The 21892-nt window shown below is 39.9% G+C and overlaps 1 protein-coding gene across 4 annotated transcripts in view; it reads left to right on the forward strand.

Annotated features, from left to right (window-relative positions):
• The window catches only part of LOC120524854 (sodium channel protein type 8 subunit alpha), a 331764-nt gene extending 316039 nt beyond the window's left edge, over positions 1-15725 (forward strand). For all 4 annotated transcript variants that reach the window (XM_039746647.1, XM_039746649.1, XM_039746646.1 and 1 more), the window contains exons 25-27: positions 5186-5290; positions 7120-7390; positions 14001-15725. In XM_039746647.1, coding sequence (XP_039602581.1) covers positions 5186-5290; positions 7120-7390; positions 14001-15151 — 1527 coding nt within the window. In that variant the 3' untranslated portion in view covers positions 15152-15725. The remainder of the gene's footprint in view (positions 1-5185; positions 5291-7119; positions 7391-14000) is intronic.
• The last annotated feature ends 6167 nt before the right edge of the window (positions 15726-21892 follow it).

The following is a 21892-nucleotide window of genomic DNA, read 5'->3' on the forward strand; positions in this document are numbered from 1 at the left end:
ACAGTCTGTCAACATTAGCATTTATTAAAATAATGTATCTGTTCCGACTTACATACAAATTCAACTTAAGTTCAAACCTACAGTCCCTATCACTTACGCAACCCGGGGACTGCCTGTATTACATTGCTTTGCCTAAATTACATATAAAGACATACAAAATATTTATGAACTTGTATGCAAAATCTCACATCACAACAGCATGTTAGTGATATCCACCTTATGATTAAAGAATCCTTTACTAATAACAGGCAAAATTGTACTCATTGGTTTGAATTCACCTCAGCTATTGCTTCAAATGAACCTCCAGTGTTGCAATTATTTAGGAATATAGCGGTGCAGTTGTTAGCACTGCTGCATCCCAGGTCCAGAGTCATAGGTTCAAATTCTGGCCTGGGCACTGCCTATATGGAGATTATAAACTTTCCCAATATCTATTCCTGTGGATATTCCAGTTTTTCAGATGATATATAAATAACATGTATTATTTTTATTTTATTATTATTATTATTATTATTATTATTATCCATTATACAACCCACTATATCCTAACTACAGGGTCACGGGGGTTCTCCCCCCCCTCTGCATGTTCTCCCCGTGTCTGCGTGGGTTTCTTCCGGGTACTCCGGTTTCCTCCCACAGTCCAAAGACATGCAGGTTAGGTGCATTGGCGATCCTAAATTGTCCCATGGGTGTGTGTGCTTGGTGTGTGTATGTGTGTGTGTGAGTGTCCTGCGGTTGGCTGGCACCCTGCCTGGGGATTTGTTCCTGCCTTGCACCCTGTGTTGGCTGGGATTGGCTCCAGCAGACCACCATGACCTTGTGTTAGGATATAGCGGGTTGGAAAATGACTGATGATTATTAGTATTTGTTGTTATTCTTCTTATTATTATTATTACCCTAAAGACATACCTGTTATGTTGATTGCCAACTCTAAATGTGCCTAGTGTAGATGTGTGCATGACTGTGCCCAGCAGTTGAATCGCACCCCGTCCGGATTAAATTCCTGACTGCACACACTGCGGCTGCGTTGAAAATGAGAGCTTATAAATTGGATGGAGTGATAATTTACAGTAGTAATCAAAAGGAGTCTGTGCAGATTTTACTTGTATTATTAAATCTGTCTATGCCAGATGTCAGATTTGGATATTTTTGTTTTCGATGTAAGAGTGTGTCATGTCATGACATATTCTGCCCCACTCAATCCAGATTAGGATCGTGGGGTGTGGAATCATTTAATCTTGTGTAAAAGAAACAGACAATAAGCATAAAGGTTTGGGGTTTCCTGCCCTGTATACTGTAGAAAATCAAAGTTATGACAAAATATTATTGCCACGGTCAATACATGAAATCAGTATATCGTTGACCGTCCAAAGATGGAAGGAGGGGCCGGAAGTAGAGGTGTATGCTGGGTAGGAGCCGAAATGGATGGTGGGATCGATGATGTCATAAGGAGTAGACAGAGGAAAGGCGGAAGTAGCGTAATGCGGGAACTGGTGAAAGTAGACTCATGGCGGCAGTGCGTCTTTCTTTCTGTAGGAAACAAAGAGAGAAAGGTTAGTACCCCGCCACTCTCTCCTGGCGTATGACTTTACAATCTCATTTAGGTCCGTCCGCGGCCCCCTACTCAAACGTGTGTGACACTTGCTAAATCTTTTGTATCTTGCTGTTAGATTCGGAGTTTAGATTTAAGGTTCTCTGAATGTCAGTAATATCTTATGTGCTTCATACGTCTGGTCTGGTCAAAATTTACTATTATGCAGTGAAAACTCAGGCTTAGAGATGGTTAATAAATTGTATTGGACTAAGTCTATAGCATAAGAATATTTTGATGTGAATAGGTCGTTTAACCCAGCCTAGCTCAAGAATCTCTATGTACATAATGTTTGTGAAATACCATTCAGGTCACCATACTGCTACTATGAACCACACTACTTGGTTATTTATTCCGTGTAATTATAGATCTATGTGTGATGAAAAATATTTAACATTTCAAAATTTACCTATAAGAAGTTTACATCTGTGCCCCCTGTTCTTACTGAAGAACACATTTTAAAGTAACAGCTGGAATCCACTGCACCAGTTAATGTCATAATTTTTAACACTTCTGTCATGTCTCATCTCTTTTGTTAAAGATGAAAAGTTAAACTCTTTACACCTTTCTTCATAACTAAGACCACATAGTCCTAGCATTTGTCTAGTTGCTCTTTTCTAAAACTGTTACATTTAGAAGCCAAGACTCCATACAGTATTGTAGAGGAGGCCTCACTAGTGCTTCCAGTAACTTAAAACTAACTTGTCTCGTTTTGTACTTGGAGCATTGTTCTACGTAACCTAACATCAGATTAGCCTTCCTAACGGCTTCTGTACACTTTATTGTTTCGGACAGTGAAAAGTCCACCATGGCTCCAAGGTCCATCTTATGAAGTGATCTACCTTGAGACTCCGTGTATATCTTTCAAAAACGCTATGTTTAAGAAGTTTGAATTCCAGTTATTCACAAACCCCCAACAACTAACAACACCACATTATTTATTTATTTATTTTTTAATTTTATTGATTTTATTGTAATCATTCCATACAAATAGATCAATTTTTACAAAAATAGGATTGAAAAGTAATCAACCCCCACCCCTGAGAAAGAGAGCATGGCCAACAGAGTAAAACGTAAAAGCTAGTAAAAATAAGCAAATAGAGAAAATAATAAGCAGATAAAGATAAATGGAGAAGAAAAAGAAATGGGGAGAGAATCTGCTTCCTCAGTGCTTTAAGAGCTTATTCTAGAATGTTATTAATTAAATCCTGCCAATTTTTAAAAAATGTCTGCATAGATCCGCTAAGTGAAAAATTTTTTTTTCAGTTTCAAGTAGTACATAACATCAGTTACCCACTGACTTAAAAGAGGAGAGTTAGGATTCTTCCAGTTTAGCAAAATAAGTCTGCATGCCAATAGTATAATAAAGGCAATTACAGTTTGTTTGTACTTCTCCACTTTCAGCCCATCTGGGAGTACACCACACACGCTGTTAATGGGTTAGTAGTGATTGTGACACCAAGGCTGTCTGATAAGCATTTAAAGATTTTGGTCCAAAATGATGCTAATTTGGCGCAGGCCCAAAACATGTGACCCAGTGAGGCTGGAACTTGATTGCAACGTTTGCAGGTTGGCTCTTGCCCTGAAAACATTTTGGACAATTTTAAATGAGACATATATACTCGATATTTAATTTTGAGTTGAATAAATGTATGCTTTGCACATATAGAGCTCGAGTGAATCCTGTGCATTGCTACCTTCCACTCCTTTTCTGATATGTTGAGTGAGAGATCCTTTTCCCACTGCCCTGTTGGATCTTTAAAAGGGAGGGACTGTAAGATGGTTTTATATATTACAGAAATGCTGTCTGAGTCCTCGAGACTGAGCAATATTTTTTCCAGCATACAGGTAGGTGGGAGATGAGGAAAATCGGGCAGATTTTGTTTAACAAAGTTTCTAATTTGAAGATAGAGAATGAAATGTGTTGCTGGAAAGTTAAATTTGGAGTGTAATTGTTCGTATGATGCAAAGACATTGTCTATGTACAGATCTCTATGTGATTTAATCCCAAATGTTTTCCAGACATTAAAAACTCCATATGTTTGCAAGGGTTGAAAAAGGTGGTATTCATGCAGAGGTGTCATAGATAAATGATTCTCCATCTTAAAATGATTTTTACATTGGTTCAATATTCTGAGTGAGTGAAGCACTATTAGGTTGTTAGTATATTGGTGATAACTTGGATTTATTGGGATACAAAGCAGGGAATATAAAGACACGCTGAGGGATTTTTTTTTCTATTGTGAACCGAGCCTGTGTATGCTCATCTATTTGTCTCCACGTTTTTATAGCTTATATGTTTGCTGTCCGGTAATAAAACTGAAAGTTAGGTAGAGCCATGCCACCTTTTGCCTTAGGTCTTTGTAGGGTCGCTCTTTGGACACGTGGATGTTTTAAATTCCAAATAAATGAGGTTATGGTTGAATCGAATTGCTTAAAAAATTATTTATTGATGTATATTGGAACAACGGCACATTAGCTGATGCCATTTTTCTCATCACTTGAGTTGGACTCTGCTGCAGTCCTTGAAAGCTATTCAGCATCCATATGTCTATGTGGGCTCTGTTTTCAAATACATAAGATTGTACTGTTAAAAAGAGTGGATTTAATGTAATTTACTAACACATGCGATTGCATTCTATTGCAATCATTCATTGCAACATTCAGGTGCACACGGGGACTCTTCACCTTGCGCCTTATCTCCTTGTACTCTTGTCTACTTTCTGCATCTCTCTGACTAACCCACTTCTTCTTCTCCATCCTCTTTCACTGTATGCTCCCCTATACTTCCTCATTCCAACACCAGGTTTCCTTTTCCTCCTTCCTCTGTCCAGATGTCACGCCAAGCCCCCTTCTTGCTGTCACCCTTACTACTTCTGTTGTAGTTACCCAGCTGTCTTCACTGCCACCCAGTGCCTGTCTCACCTTCTCCCTAAACTCAACCTTGAAGTCTTCCTTTTTCAAATTCCACCATTTGATCCTTGGCTCTGCCCTCACTCTCTTCCTTTTCTTGATCTTCAACATGATCCAACAGACTGCCATCTTATGCTGCTTAACTACACTTTCCCCTGACACCACTTTGCAGTCTTCAATCTCCTTCAGATCAACTCTTCTGTATAGGATGTCATCTACCTGTGTGGATCTTCCTCCACTCTTGTACGTTACCCTATGTTCCTCCATCTTCTTAAAATACTTATTCACCACAGCCATGTCCATCTGTTTGCCAAAATCCAGTATCCTCTGACCTTCTTCATTCCTCTCCTTGACACCATACCTACCCATCACCTCCTCGTTGTGTTGTGTTGTGCTAATTAGGCGTTTACCATGTAGTCTTTGTCTGCTTGTCACATTATTGTGGTGACATGAATCTTAACATTTACTTACTGGGTTTCCTATTATTTTAGCAATATGCATTTAGTCAATTGGAAGAAACTTGTGTCAGTCATAAAAACATGAAAATATCTTATTTAAGATGTCATACAGTAACTGAAACACTTTTAAGTGCTTGAACAATTTAAATAATTATATTGCATTGTACTTGTAAATACAGAATTTTAAAAAAGATTATGACCAGTTATTTTGTTTTTATTATACTTTGGAGGTCAAGATATCTTCATGACAGAAGAGCAAAAGAAGTATTACAATGCCATGAAAAAACTGGGTTCTAAGAAGCCCCAGAAGCCTATTCCTCGGCCATTGGTAGGTAACAGCATTGAGAGCAGTAGAGGGACATTTGTGAAAATAAAAGGATTTCATTTTTAATTAAGTTATTATGCAGGTCCACATCTTAATGCTTTCATGTTCTCTCCAGGTCAGGGTCCTTCCTGTTCTCTCCTGAAAAGACAAAAGAACGCACTCAGTGGTGTGTGGTTTTCTGTATTCTAAGTTTGTTAACAGTTTTCTAATTTTGCAAAGGTTTTGGCTGATTTTCTTACAGCTACAGAGCTCAAAGGCTCTGTGGGTGGGCAGAAGTGGGCTGATACAGTAACATAATGGTGTGACCATTGGAGTTCAGTAGAAGTTTAAAGGGTCCCAAATAAAAAATGAGTAAGACAACTCAAACAGTAGGACAACTCAAACTGCCATTAATTTTCAGGCAACTGTGGAATTATTAGATTGAAGGCATATTTTAGGTACTGAACAACGGCATTGCTTGCCATCTGTGATTACCTTCTACAGTTAAATTCCCTCTTGATATTTGAAAATAACATAGACAATATGGAGCTTTATTAGGACCCATTAAGAATTACTTACTTTTACATTAGTGGATAAGGTTTCCAGATTAGAAAATTAGAAATACCTGACACTGTTAAAATCTCTCTCTATATTACTATATATAGTATACTCTATAAATTTATACATGCCCCCTTACACACCCGGACCGTTATATAAAAGTAGAGAGATAAGTTAAAAACATAAAGCAAGGATTTGAATGGGTTATGAGGAAAACAAAAGTAAAATCATTTAAATATGATTTACTGGGTGGCACGGTGACGCAGTGGTAGCGCTGCTGCCTCGCAGTAAGGAGACTTGGGTTCACTTTCCGGGTCCTCCTTCCCCGCATGGAGTTTGCATGTTCTCCCCGTGTCTGCATGGGTTTCCTCCCACAGTCCAAAGACATGCAGGTTAGGTGCATTGGTGATCCTAAATTGTGTGTTTGGTGTGTGTGTGTGTGTGTGTGTCCTGCGGTGGACTGGCACCCTGTTCTGGCTGGGATTCGCTGCAGCAGACCCCCGTGACCCTGTGTTAGGATATTGAAGGTTGGACTTTGACTTAATGATGATAGAAAGTGAAAATTTTGAACAGTGTGTAAAACAACAGAGCATACAAAAACATCAAAAAGCTGCAAAAAATATACTATAACATCAATGCCTAGATTCATTAATAGTCACTTTGAGTGCTTTAGTTTTTAAGAATGCAAACTGTTTGTGAATCAGGTGATATACAGTGTGATAACTGTCACCATAAACTGTTAATTAATTAAGTAGCCCCCCGCCTCTGGAACTCGTAATAGCAACTCTCTTCCTACCTTTAAATCTCATCTTAAAACACATCTTTTTAAGCTGGCTTATTCTGTCTGATAGTTTTTGCTGATAAATTTAAATTCAATTGTATTATTGTATTGACTCTGGTTTTATTGTACTGTAATATTTTATTAATTTTATGTTGTGCCTGTTGTTATTAATGTGCTCTATAAGGTGTCCTTATGTGCCTTGAAAGGCACCTATAAATAAAATAAATTATTATTATTAATTAGTGCACCTTGTTACAGCTAATAGTTAATCGGGTACTATAATTTGTTGCTATAGGTGTGACAACATTCAGGATGGCTTCTATTGTATGTTATTGCAGCTGTTTTCTCATGACACTTCATTTCACCAGTCAGCAACAATTTTTTTTTTACCATTGTGTCGATATGGATCACATTCTGATGAACTAAGATTTTTTTTTGTTTTATGTGTTGCTTCAATGTGCCAAAACAAACTACAATGAAAAGCTGATTTTTTTTTTTTTCTTTCTTTGCACAGAACAAAGTCCAAGGAATGGTTTTTGACTTTGTCACCCAGCAAGCTTTTGACATTTCCATCATGATACTCATCTGTTTGAACATGGTGACAATGATGGTAGAAACAGATGACCAGAGCGATCAAATGGAAAAAGTCTTGTACTGGATTAATTTTATTTTCATTATTGCCTTCACCACAGAATTTGTCTTGAAACTGTTTGCCCTTCGTCATTATTACTTCACCATTGGCTGGAACATTTTTGATGTTGTGGTTGTCATCTTATCTATTGTAGGTAAGTCAGAGGTGTCTTAATGAACCAAATGCACTGATTCATTCCTATTTGTTCTTATTTTTTTTCACTTTACTAGTCTTCATCCATGGACAGACTTGAAATCAGTCACTTATTTCTTCCTCCTTAGTATGTAGGTATTTTTGTCTACTCCCTAGATTATTTTCATGTTTTTACTTTAGGTAATTCATTAAGAAGACTAATACACCCATTTTTATTACAAGGGGCCCTTCTTCATATAATCTCCATTACCCCATAATTAACATTCTCATTTGATAATGCACTAGAATCAGGATTCCAATATTCTTTTTGACTGCCACATCAGTGACTCATCGTTCTCCTTGTTACTGTGTGTGACTCATTCCATTTCCAGTTAACAAGCATACAGTAATGGTTAAACAAACAGAAGGCAGTATAAAGCACTTCTCTTTGGCATTGCCACCATTGCTTTGATTGTTTTTTTACTATAAAACTAGCTGTTGGGACTGTAAGAAAATGTGCAGTCCACCTCTTGCATAATAGTTTTGCAGATAATTAGAAAATGAGTGTAGTGTATATACAGCGTGTTACTGTACCCACCACACGACAAACCACCTCAGGATCCCAGATTAGGACCCGAGTGCAGTCATGCAACAGGTGACACCTCAGCAGCACACTAGTTCAGATGGAATGGAACAGAGTGAGGTTCTTTATGGTGGCTGGAGTGTCAATTCTGCCACCAACCCCCAGGTTCTTCCCTGCAGGTTGGAGGGCCTAAATGCAGGGCTGGATGCAGATTAACGTCATACCCAGGATGTAGCAATTGCAAGTTAAGGGCCTTGCTCAAGGGCCCAATGGAGTCCCTTTTGGAGTGTATATGCTGTTGAATATATGATTACACACATAGTAGGGAGCAGGTTGAGGAGACACTGTAGAGGTGGAGATATGAGGAGGAGCGGAGAGGAATGAAGTTCAGTAGGACCACCAAGACAGAATACATGTGTGTGAATGGGAGAGAGGTCAGTGAAATGGTGAGGATGAGGGAGAAGAGTTGGCGAAGTTAGATGAGTTTAAATACTTGGGATCAACAGTACAGAGTAACAGGGAGTGTGGAAGAGAAGTGAAAAAGAGATTGCAGGCAGAGTGGAGTGGGTGGAGAAGAGTGTCAGGAGTGATTTGTGATAGACGGTTATCAGCGAGAGTGAAAGGGAAGGTCTACAGGATGGTAGTGAGACCAGCTATGTTATATGGGCTGGAAACGGTGGCACAGGAGACAGAGCTGTAGGTGGCAGAGTTAAAGATGCCAAGATTTGCATTTGGTGTGACGAGGATGGACAGGATTAGAAATGAGGACATTAGAGGGTCTGCTCAGGTTGGACGGTTGAGAGACAAAGTCAAAGAGGCGAGATTGCGTCGGTTTGGACATGAGCAGAGGAGAGATGCTGGGTATATTGGGAGAAGGGTGCTAAGGATAGAGCTGCCAGGGAAGAGGAAAAGAGGAAGGTCTAAGAGAAGGTTTATGGATGTGGTGAGAGAGTACATGCAGGGATGGGGTGACAGAGCAAGATGTAGAGGACAGAAAGATATGGAAAAAGATTATCTACTGTGGCAACCCCTAACGGGAGCAGCTGAAAAAAGAAGGATGAGATGTGCCACACCTACATAAAATATTTAATATGCAGACCATCTGGCAGGTTTATTTCCAAATGTAGAAATGTCTGTGTGCATGAATGTGCTTTGCAGTAAGCAGCCATCCTTATACAGGGTTACTTCATGGGCCTCAATATGCTTTGGCCTCTTTGAATCTGAATTGAAATAAGTAGATTTGGAAGCCGGATGGATGTGAAGTGTAGGTTTTAGGATAAGCTTATTCTAAATATTTATTTGTAATCTAATAACAGTATCTGATTGCTCTTTAATTTATTACTTTGTGATCACTGACTTTCTCCTGTAGCAACTCTACAACAGTTTTTTTTTTTTTCTTCACTGTCCGACCACAACCCTGTCCATCTCCTTGTCACATTTTTTCTTGCTGTATTTTTTGTTTTTTTCTCAATGTGAAACTCTGGGTAGAGGCTCCTTTTAAGTGTGTTCCTGTTAAAATGTATATATACGGTACCTTGGTTGTAATTAGAAAATTTTTGTCGAGAAAAGGCCATTTAGCACAACAAAGCTCACCAATTCTATACACCTAATTTCTCCAAAATAACATCAATTTGATTTTTGACTGTCTCTAAAAATGATCCTATCCACCACACTACCTGGTCATTTATTTCAGGTGTGTATGGTTCTCTGAGCGAAGAAAAGCTTTCTAACTTTTGTGCAAAGTTTACCATGTTCTTATTGAATTAACTTGAAGGTACTGTAATAGCCTGGATCCACTGAACTAATTCCTTTCAAAATTTTAAACACTTCAATCATGTAACCTCCTAATCTCCTTTTCTTAAACTGAAAAAGTTCAACTCCTTCAATCTTTCCCCATACGTCATACCCTGCAGTTCTGGAATCAACCTGGTTGCTCTTCTCTGGATTTTCTCTAGTGGCGCTATGTCTTTTTATAGCTTGGAGACCAAAATTGTATGCAGTACTACAGGTAAGGTGCGTTATCAAGCTTGAGCATAATATATTACCCAACATTCTGTTAGTCTTCTAAATGGCTTCTGTGCATTGTCTGGATGTTGATGGTAACGACAACATACCAAAGTATGTCTTATCCAGTTTCCAAACTGTTACAGAATTTTGCTCTTTCCAACGTCGGGTAAGCTGCTGTTCCAATAAGGTGTAACAGGGTTTTTCTTAGGCAGCGATCGCAGTGCTACTAGGTGAATGTTTAGTATATCCTACATCATGCTCCAAGCACACACTAGGGACAATTTAGGATCGCCAATGCACCTAACCTGCATGTCTTTAGACTGTGGGAGGAAACCCACGCAGACACGGGGAGAACATGCAAACTCTACGTAGAGAATCTCTTCAATTTAATTTAAACATTCCTTCATAAATTAATAGTAACAAGCCAGAGACTAAATATTTACATGAATGTTTAATAACATTAAAACATTAAAAAATTATACAATAATTGTAAAAAAGAGAGAGAGCTTCTGTCAAGCTCTCATCCAGAAATGATTTACAGCAAACACACTGACACATCTCCTCGCTTTTTTCCTTTTGTGTTATTGTCTGTGTTTACCACTGATATCGGCCTACCTGCCTGCCTGCTGATGTTATAAGATGTAACGCTGCTCCACTTGCTATGTAGCGTCAACTTTATTGATTGTTGTTTCACTGAGTATAGTAAATTAAAATTTACCTGGAAAAGGGTGGAGTGCCCTTTATGAGTTGGGAATGACGTGCTGCTTCAAGTGAAGGAGTTTAAGTGTCTCAGGAGATTGACAACCGGACCGGAGCAGCATACACAGCCACGTGCATGTTGTACTGGTCAGTTGTGGTGAAGGGAGAACCAAAAGGCGAAGTACTCAATTTACCGGTCGTTCTACATTCCTATCCTCTCCTCTGGCCACGAGCTGTGGGTAGTGACCCAAAAAACTAGATCATGAATACAAGTGGCAGAAATGCTTTTTCCTTTGCAGGGTGGCTGGGCTTGGCTTTATAGATAGGGTGAGGAACTCAGACAACCTCAAATTTGAGCTTCTGCTTCTTCGCATCAAAAGTAGCCAATTGATATGGTTCATGCATTTGGGTGCCTTCCTGGGGAAGTGTTTTGAGCATGTCCAACTAGGAGGAGATATCACGGCCAACAGAGGCCAAGCTGGTTGAGATTATTTCTCTCAGCTTGCATTGGGAATACGTCTGGCTTCAGTATTGCCCTGGAGGGGGTGGCAAGGAAAAGATACACCTGGGTATCTTTGGTTAGACTGCTGCCTCTGCGACTTAAACCCAGATAGGGGCAGAAAATGGACAGATGGATTAAAAATGTCTACCATTAATAAAATACCTCAAGCATACAGTATAAACCAGAGGTCACCAACTCCAGTGCTGGAGGACCACTGTTGCTGCAAGTTTTCATACTAATCCTTTTTTAATGAGTGCCCTGTTTGTGCTGCTAATTAACTTTCAATTTTAATTGAATTGCGTTTTTAAGATTTGTTCCCCCAAATGTCTTCATCCATTCCTCTAAATTGCGTCATTTCCTTCCTTAAATGCCACCCAAACAGAAATTAAAATGTGAAGTGAGGGAGCTAACATAAGACCAACGAAGTCAGGGCCTCAAACTCCAACTAATTTCACTTCAACCAGTTGCTTAATTAGGCACTAATTCTTGTCGTGTCGTGGCGAAAAATTGTCACCAGAAGGCTTTTTACCTGAAAATGAAGGCAATTAGGACTCAGGATAAGCAGACATATATTGCAATAAAACAACAACACGGACTCAACCCAATTCGGCCAATAAGGCTGAGCCCAGAACAGTTAAAAACTCAAAACTTATATAGTAATTTCTTATCACTCCGACCTCGCTCAATTAGCTCATTTGCTGTTTTTCTCTGACTCCCCTCTGCACCTATCCGGCCAATACCTCGGGTTCTCATGGGAACCATCATTATCTCCTGACTTTCCCTGCAGCTGGCCTCTGTTATTTCACTGTCTATTGTCCATTTTTAGTTTCTGTTTTTGCTTATTTCTTTCACTGGCCAAGGCCAGTACAGACATTCTCTCTCTTCCATTTATGGGCTTTCCTCTCGTCACTTCCTCTTTCTCGGACTTTTAAGCTTGTTTGTCTGATGCCCAAAGCTAACCTTTAATTAAAAAGAAATGTGGCATATACCTTTATTTAATCATTTGCTCGGCATTGTTGACTTGCCTTAATTTCTGCGCTAAATTTAATTTCTAATATATTCTTCTATATTTATTTATGCTAGTGCCTGAATATACTAATTTTACTTTCATGCATTACATCATCTTGACCTTGTTTATAGCAAAGTCTTTTGCTGTCTTTCTGCTGATTCATCACTCCAGCTGGTTTCTCACATGCCTACCAAGGCCATATCGTTTCGTAGTTTCCTAACTTGCTGAACACAGGTGCACACACACCCCTCCTTCTCCTGTTCTCGGCAGTTTCTGCATTCATCCTTTTCCTGTCCTGTCTTTTCTTTCACACACAAGCAATTCTGCTTCAAGCTTAAAAAATAATGCAGTATGACTGATTTTTTAGTTAACCATTTGCTTTACTTATCTTATTTACTTAACATTCTAATTTATGCTTAATCTAATGTTTCAGAAGCTTTTAATTACTTTAATGGCTATTTATGCTAATATATTATTTATGCTAATATATAGATTTTTTTTCTCTTCCTTAGTCGTTAATTAAACCCATTCTTTAATTCCATGGCTTGTTGCTGCTCTCGTGGTGCATTAAAAGACATTTCTGAAATTGTTGATTTTCTCTTTTCTAAGTCAAGTCAAGTCAAGTTGGGGAGCATGCACTGGTACAGTGCGTTGCCGCACCCACTACACGTTGAAACAGCTCGAGATCTCAGTTGGCAACCCCCCCAGGCAGAAACGCGGTCCAGTCCTACCCTCCGGAAATGACCCTCTATCTGCCACTGCCAGGTGTTATGTGAGCGACCCCTTGGCCTGGTCCAGCCACTTGGGTCCCCAACAATGAGGATCTTATGAGCCAGATCACCCTCTGGGAAACGCACCACATGGCCATAGTGCCATAACTGATGCTCCCTCACAAGGTCAAATGTTTTGTGGACCTGAGCAGACCGACATTCCTGAGACCTTCAACTTTCTTTATTTTCAGATATTGAATGATGGACACCAGTTGTTTTGGCTCATTTTCTATCTCATTATTGTTTGGCTGCTAATTAAGGAAAAAAGAAACAGTTAAGGGGTCTAAGTCTTCAGGGGCAAAGTCAAATAAAATGAATTCAAAAGAAGCGAATTAGCAGCAAAAACAGGTCACTAATTAAGAAAAGGGTTAGAATGAAAACCTGCAGCCACGGTGGTCCTCCAGCAATAGTCATAATTAAACTTTATGAAGTTGTGATATAACGCAATTCACCTTTTCACTCCAATGTCAAGTAGCCAAGCATGTTAATAATTATTATTAAGTAAACCAGGCCTATGTGTAACTGTTGAATTGTACTACCTATAAGTTATACCACTGACTCTAAACTATAAATGACTTCAAACCCCTGAGTAGATCAACAACAATGTATACGGTATATATATATATATATAAAGTATCTTGCACATTCTCTGCATAATATTGTTCAATATTGTTGGGAATGTGTATTCTTGTGCAGTCTCCCTTGTTACCAGAGTGACCCATGATGCTATGGTAAAGTAAGATGTTTGTAACTATTGAAGACATACTCAGTATAGGCAGAGTGGTGATATGTAAAGATTACAATGAACCCAGAAAGAACTTTGTTTAAAGAAGACACAAGAAAGGTGAATCCCCTCTGTTCATCCTAGTGTCGAATGATCTCCCCAGATTTAGCCACAGCCAGATGGGTGTTAAATGGCTGCTTATGCAATTGAGATTTTGCCTGTGATCCTCTGAGTAACGCTGCAATAATCTCTGGGTATGTTTAGACTTTCTAAGCATACTGTTAATCCTAGAGCCGGTTTTGAGAGAGTAATTAAATGGTTTGTCCTTCTCTCTTCAGGAATGTTCCTGGCGGACCTTATCGAGAAGTATTTTGTGTCTCCAACGCTGTTTCGAGTAATCCGACTGGCTCGCATTGGCCGCATCCTTCGTCTCATCAAAGGAGCCAAGGGAATCCGAACCTTGTTGTTTGCTCTCATGATGTCCTTACCTGCCTTGTTCAACATTGGTCTTTTGCTCTTCTTGGTCATGTTTATCTTTTCTATATTTGGAATGTCTAACTTTGCCTACGTGAAAAAGGAAGCTGGAATTGATGACATGTTTAACTTTGAAACGTTTGGCAACAGTATGATCTGCCTCTTTCAGATCACCACTTCAGCTGGCTGGGATGGCCTGTTGCTACCCATCCTAAATCGACCACCCGATTGCAGCCTGGATAAAGAGCACCCCGGCAGCCAGGTCAAGGGTGACTGTGGCAACCCTTCAGTCGGAATCTTTTTCTTTGTCAGCTACATCATTATCTCCTTTCTGATTGTGGTTAACATGTACATTGCCATCATCTTGGAGAATTTCAGTGTAGCAACTGAAGAGAGTGCGGAGCCGCTCAGTGAGGATGACTTTGAGACCTTTTATGAGATCTGGGAGAAGTTTGACCCAGATGCCACTCAATTCATCGAATACGCCAAACTGTCCAACTTCGCCGATGCCCTGGAGCACCCGCTGCGTGTCCCCAAACCAAACACCATTGAACTTATTGCCATGGACTTGCCCATGGTCAGTGGGGATCGCATCCACTGCTTGGACATCTTGTTTGCATTTACCAAGCGTGTGTTGGGGGACAGTGGGGAGTTAGACATCCTGCGTCAGCAGATGGAGGAACGCTTTGTTGCCTCCAACCCATCCAAAGTGTCCTATGAGCCCATCACGACCACTCTGAGACGCAAGCAAGAGGAGGTTTCTGCAATCTTCATCCAGCGTGCTTACAGGCGACATTTAGCGAAAAGGGGATTTGTGTGCAAAAAAGGGCAGGGTACCAAACTAGAAAACGGAGGTGCCAACCAAGAGAGGAAAGAGGGCACCCCCTCAACAGCATCCCTCCCTTCTTATGACAGTGTCACAAAACCCGACAAGGAAAAACAATATGACAATGAAGGGAAAGGCAAAAAAGAAAAAGGCAAAAACCAAAAAGATGTCAGGGAATCTAAGTGTTAGAGTATACAAAAAACCAGATTATTTCATTTTGCAAGTAAAGAATATATATTGTTTACAGACTTCACAAATGTATTAATTGCAGAACAGCAACCCAGTTTCTACAGCTATGAAGACACTTAAATTGATTTAAACCAAACATAATCAGCTTTGTGTGTGACAAAACAAAAAGAAATGGAAAAGGAACCCATGCCGCCTGTCTGGGAACTTCTCTGGGAAAACCCTCCATTGCAGAGTGATAAGCAGACGGATTGAACAACACAAGGGTGGGTGGATGTGCCACATCAGCAAACACACATGTGGATGAACCCAAAGGCTGCTGGGGAAATGCCGTACCTTTCCAAAGTGGTCAGAAGGATTTTATTTTCTCACTTTCTTTAGTAATTGAGAAAACAAAATGAAACAGAGTGAAACAAGGAACAATATGCAGAACAAGAAGAAAAAAGGGTTTGTTTGTTCATGCAGATTATACTTGCATCTTTACATTTTTTGAGCGGCAAAAAAACCATTTAACATTTAGCCCATGTCACTTAATTCAACTCATGTTTTCTTTGTTATATCTGCATAAAAAAAAAAAGGTTTTTCTACATGGGCTTTCACATTGATTGGGATAATGGGGATATATCAGGGTTTTGACTCGGGCTGAAGGGGACTTGCTCAGGCCGATTTCCAAAAAAAAAAAGAAAAAAAGAAAAAAGAGGAAAAAAAATAAATAAATAATTGTGCTCGTTCAATGCATAGAAATGACTTGCATGATGGCATGCTGTGATCAGGAATCATGCATGATGACTCATAGTCCACAAGACACTAATAATCGGTTCACATCAGTGACTGGGCCATATGTTTGAGGCTGTCCGCTGGGAATTAAACCGTACACAACATTAGGGGAACAACTTAATATACCATGCCCTTCACAAATAGAACACAACTGACCAATCTTTCATTCAGCCTCACTAGAAATTTGAAATGGAGAACGTTGGTGTGCACTGAATAGCTGATGTTCTGACCTTTGAGTATGCAGCCATTGTTGCACATTAAAGGAAACATGAACTCAATACCAATTTGCTGCTCTGGATTTTCTGAAAGGGGATCAAAGTGAAATGCAAGAATGGTTTGTGATCTGGAAATAAAACAAAAAAAAAAAAATAATTAAAACACTGTAAACCAAAAAACAGGGCTTATTAAAAACAATGATCATTTGTATCTTGCAATATTTATTAACAAATCTTAAGACTGCAGCCTACACACTTTTTTTTTTCTTAAAGAGTGAATGCAGAGAACACTGATTTTGTTTTTATTTTTTTAGTTGTAACACAAGCTGCCAATATAGAAGAAATACGTATGTGGGGAAGTCAAAACCTCGACATTTGTACCATGTCAACCAATTTTTATTTAACTGTAATATTTTCATTGACTTGTCTCCTGATACTTTGATGAATTTTTCATTTCCAAACCTTAGTGAAAACCATCATTTCTCTTTTTATAGATTAACATATTTGTTGTTGTACTACGTATACTATTCTGAACTGCCATGTCTGTTAAGAAAAAAGGTGAAAATGCAGAACAGGTAACATCTTCAAGGCAACCGGCATTCTCCCTCTAAGTGGTGAAGTGATTGGACGTAGCAGATTGTCTTTGTTAATTTTCTGAGCAGGCAGTCTGTATCTGTTGAATTGTTTTTTGTTTTTTTTTTTTCTTTCACAAAAATGGGAAAGCAATTCTCTCATACGTAAATGTCAGCCATTTGTTCTTTAATCTTGTCAAAGCGAGTGCATTATTTTGCTCATACTGACCATGAGTTTCGGAAGCCTTGCGTTAAAAACTTGCACAAAAAACAAATGAACATGCTTGACACTGACTCAGTTTTTTAGGATATGTCTTATATAAAGTAACACCAAGTCCTAAAATCCACATCCAGAAATGGTTTACAGCAAACACACTGACACGTCTCCTCGCTTTATTTCCTTTTGTGTTATTGTCTGTGTTTACCACTGATATCGGCCTACCTGCCTGCCTGCTGATGTTATAAGATGTAACGCTGCTCCACTTGCTATGTGGCGTCACTGGTTATTTTAAAATGGATCTTTTGATCTCTGCCAAATAACAGCTGAATGAGAACTCACTGCTGCCCTATTAGTGTCCCCACTTACAGCTAAAATATTGTGTATTATAAGTAATAAATAAATAGATATATATATGTACAGTATTGGCTATGTAGTAAGTGGCACAAAAATGCTGAAACGTTATGGTTGAACTTTTTAAGAGAATATTATAAATAATGTAATATATCAGTTTATTTTATTGGCATGCTTTTTTGTAAATACAGAATAAAAAATTTAACGAAATAGAATGGCTTCCAGCTGATGCCATTGTCACGATTGTTACTTTTTATTTTTAAAAACATTGAACTTGAAGGGGAAAACAATGCAGTATCAATGTCCCAGATCTTCGTCCCTCAACACAAGTACAGTACACCCCTGCATACATAAACAACAGCAATGTGCAGACCGGCGGGCCGTCTCAAACGTGCAATAAGTTCAGCAAATGACCACGTTTACGGCTAAGTCATCTGGGCCTGGATTCCTGCCTGTGGGACTTGTCCATCTTCAAGACAATAAGAGCATTAAGCTACCAGCACATACCTTCGTACCTTTCTGATGTCGCCCTCAAACATTGCAATGGAGTGATTTTGCTGCTCTTGATGACTCCCAATAACTTTGCCCTATCACACACACACACAGATACACACACACACACACACACTCACATATACTGTACACACACTCACACCCTTTGATTAAAATATATATATATATTTTTTTTTTTTTTTGTTGGTGCAGTTTTTCTACGCCATGTGCCTTTTCACTTCTGCCACTAGCATATTAAAATTACACCAAATTATTACAGGAGCAAATGAAGTAGCACAACCTACCTGCCAAGAGGTCCTAGGAAGGTGGGCTGGTTAGAGGAGCCAGGAAACTGCCTGATTTAAAGTCGAAAAAGGGTTATGTTGTTGTCTGTTATTAATTTATTATTTTGAGCTGTTCACTCTGTGTATACGAGTTGCTGGAATGGGTACACTGCCTTGACACTTCTGTCGTGAACTGGGTAGCATGATTATAACAAAGCCTTTCTTTTCTATTTTGATTTAATTTCTTTCTTTTTTTTTTTTTTTTGCGAATGCTGGAAATACTTGTGTTTGCTGTTCCATTGTTTGTTAGAAAAGGAGGGAAATGAAAGTTTGCAAGAGAAAAGGAATGAAATGTGTTGCATGACCATTTAGGAGTATTCGCGAAAAAGAATGAGGGAATGCATCACATGCATGTCCGCTCTGGCTGCTGGGTTCAGGGAGATTCCCTGTATTTGAAAAGGAAACAATAGCCATAGGGGTTGGGGGAGGGGGGTGGAATTAGGAGGAGGCGTTTCTTAGGTGAAGATATTGGTGGAGTGGGGGGCGGGTTCTTTATGGTAAGCCACATCCCAGTTTGCATAAAACTGCATCCTGTTTCAAAGCCATGCCCACATGGACTCTTATTTGCTTGAAAATGTCCAAGGAGCAGGCAAGACGGAGGTCTCCATAAAATGGACAATAAACGGATTGAGACCATAGCGTGTGACCCTGCCTCTGTTGTTGTGTGGAGCTTGTCACGTGCTGCCCCATCTCCTCCAGACAGCTAGAAACCGAGAGTGGCACCTCATGACAATGTGGGATGTGAGCGTCACGTTTGCTGGTGAAGTTTGCTTTTCTTTGCATTTCCTCAAATGGTCACACAACTCGTTTCATTTTTTTTTTTTTTCCATTGATTAATAATGTACTTGAAACAGAGCACACTGGAAGGTATTTTCCAAAAAAAAAAAATGAAAAGAAATGGTAAAATAAAATGAAAGAAGCCACAGTAAACAAATAAATCTATGCTTTTTGTTAAAAAAAAAGTCTTCCTGGGGATATGAAAAGTTTACACAACTAAAAGCAAAAGATTTTTGTTTGCCTCATCTGGATGCTTTCTGCTTCCTGCAGTTATGTCGTCACACTGAGGTTTCGCACGCGTGTGAAGTGTGTACGTTTGGAGCCGGGCCGGGCCAGGCGGTGCCGTGCTGTGTTGTGCTGCTCACTCCACTCCACTGCACAACACGCCGGTTACGCCCGCCCAAGCTGAGACTCATTGTGCTTTTCTTTTGTTTCCTTTATTTCCCTTTTTACCTCTGTTGCTAATTTTCGTTTTCTTCCACAACAGAGACAAACTGTATACGTGAACAATAGCAAACCTGAGTAGTATTTAATTAGTTAAAAATGCATGGTGGCTGATGCTGATCTTGCCCAAACTAATGGCTAAACTACATAACTAATATTATAAATGAAAAGAGAATAAAGGTTACCCTTTTTACTGTACCAGGTAAGGCTGTGTGGATGTGCCTCTGTCTCTTTCTTGCCACTCTGATCGAGCGGGTCTGGATAAGCAACGCTACAGCAGGGTGGGTGGGAGTGGCGGGGGGGCATCTGTCATCCCGTGTGACTGAAGCACCTTTTTTTTGGGAGGAGTGGGTGGTGAGACCCAAAATCTGAAAAGCGTAATCGAAAAGGTGATGTGGATGGTGGCCTGAGATACAATCATATGAAAAAATTAGGGAACCTCTCTTAATTCTTTGGATTTTTGTTTCTCATTGGCTGAACTTCCTTTTAGTATCTGACATGCCTTATGGACACAGTCGGATTGCAGCAGTGACATTAAGTTTATTGGATTAACAGGAAAATTTGCATCATAACAAAATTAGACAGGTGCATAAATGTGGGCACCCCAACAGAGATATGACATCAATACTTAGCTGAGCCTCCTTTTGCTCCTTTGAGCCTCCAGACGCTGTCCTCCTGTAGCCTGTGATGAGTGTCTGGATTCTGGATGGAGGTATTTCTGACCATTCTTCATTACTAAATCTCTCCAGTTCAGTTCAAATTCATGGACAGCCTGCTTCAAATCATCCCATAGATTTTCGATGATCTTCAAGTCAGGGGACTGTGACGGCCATTCCAGAAGATTGTACTTCTCCCTCAGCATGATTGTCTTTGTATATTTTGAACTGTGTTTTAGGTCCTTGTCTTGTTGGAATATCCAACCCCTGCTTAAGTAACTTCAACTTTGTGACTGATGCTTGAACATTATCCTGAAGAATTTGTTGATATTGGGTTGAATTCATCCGACCCTCGACTTTAACAAGGGCCCCAGTCCCTGAACTGGCCACACAGCCCCACAGCATGATGGAACCTCCACCAAATTTGACAGGAGGTAGCAGGTGTTTTTCTTGGAATGTGGTGTTGTTCTTCGGCCATACAAAGCACTTTTTGTTATGACCAAATAACTCCATTTTGGTCTCATCAGTCCAAAGCACTTTGTTCCCAAATGAATCTGACTTGTCTAAATGAGCATTGGCATACAAGAAGTGACTCTGTTTGTGGTGTGAGTGCAGAAAGGGCTTCGTTCTCATCACCCTGCCATACAGATGTTCTTTGTGCAAATTGCTGAATTGTAGAACGATGTACAGATACACCATCTGCAGCGAGATGTTCTTGCAGGTCTTTGGAGGTGATCTGTGGGTTGTCTGTCACCATTCTCACAATCCTGCTCATATGCCACTCCTGTATTTTTCTTGGCCTGCCAGACCTGCTGGGTTTAGCAGCAACTGTGCCTGTGGCCTTCCATTTTCTAATTCCTTACAGTTGAAACTGACAGTTTAAACCTCTGAGATGGCTTTTTGTAGCCTTCCCCTAAACCAGGAGACTCAACAATCTTTGTTTTCAGATTTTTTGAGAGTTGCTTTGAGGATCCCATGCTGTCTGTCACTCTTCAGAGGAGAATCAAAGGGAAGGAAGCACAACTTGTAATTGACCACCTTAAATACCTTTGACCACTCATGATTGGACACACCGTTCTATGGAGTTCAAGGCTTAACGAGCTCATCCAACCAAGTCACCAGCATTGAGCAGTGACAGGCATTCAAATCGGCACAATGACAAAGGGACCCACATTTGTGCACAGCCAGTTTCTCACATTTGGTTTAATTTCATAAGACTAAATACGACTTCACTTAAAATCTTTGTTTAAAAAACACCGCAGTACTTCGATGTTTCTAGGAAATGAAAGACATACCGCTGTTATCTTTATTGTTGAAAGGAGAGTCAATTATTATGCAGGCTGAGAGGGGTTCCCAGACTTTTTCATATGACTGTACAATAACTCGTTTATGTGTCTTGGTGCGTGCAGCAGGCTGCTGGCTCTTGAGCACATGGTGCTGTGTTGAAATGCCTCTTCCTAAAAGTGCCACTCTGGTCTGCTCCACTTATCGATGGCTTTGCTGATCGGTTTCACAAAATACTCGCCCCATCTCGGCGAGCTGATCTTAGAGCCACGATGTCCTTTCTGTTCTGATGGCCAAGTCTTCACATGAGTGATTCAGTTGCTCGCTGGTATTGAGCTGCCCTGAGGATGGCCTGTCCAAGCTGAAGAGGGGAAAGCATTTTGTACAGAAAGAGTGGGGTGGGCTTCCTGAAGATGGTGTCTTGCTGCTTAGGAGTGTTACATACTGCATGTTGATGTACTTGGCGCACGTGTCTATGAGTGTGCATACGTGTGTCTTATTATTTGGCTGATTTACAACATCTACGATTGGTTACATGTGTTTGTTTTTATTTACAATTGGAGCGCTGGCAGGTGACGTGACTTGCTGATAGTCACACAAGTGTCAGTAGCG

This window comes from Polypterus senegalus, chromosome 3 (assembly GCF_016835505.1).
Source record: "Polypterus senegalus isolate Bchr_013 chromosome 3, ASM1683550v1, whole genome shotgun sequence".
Classification (NCBI taxonomy): domain Eukaryota; kingdom Metazoa; phylum Chordata; class Cladistia; order Polypteriformes; family Polypteridae; genus Polypterus; species Polypterus senegalus.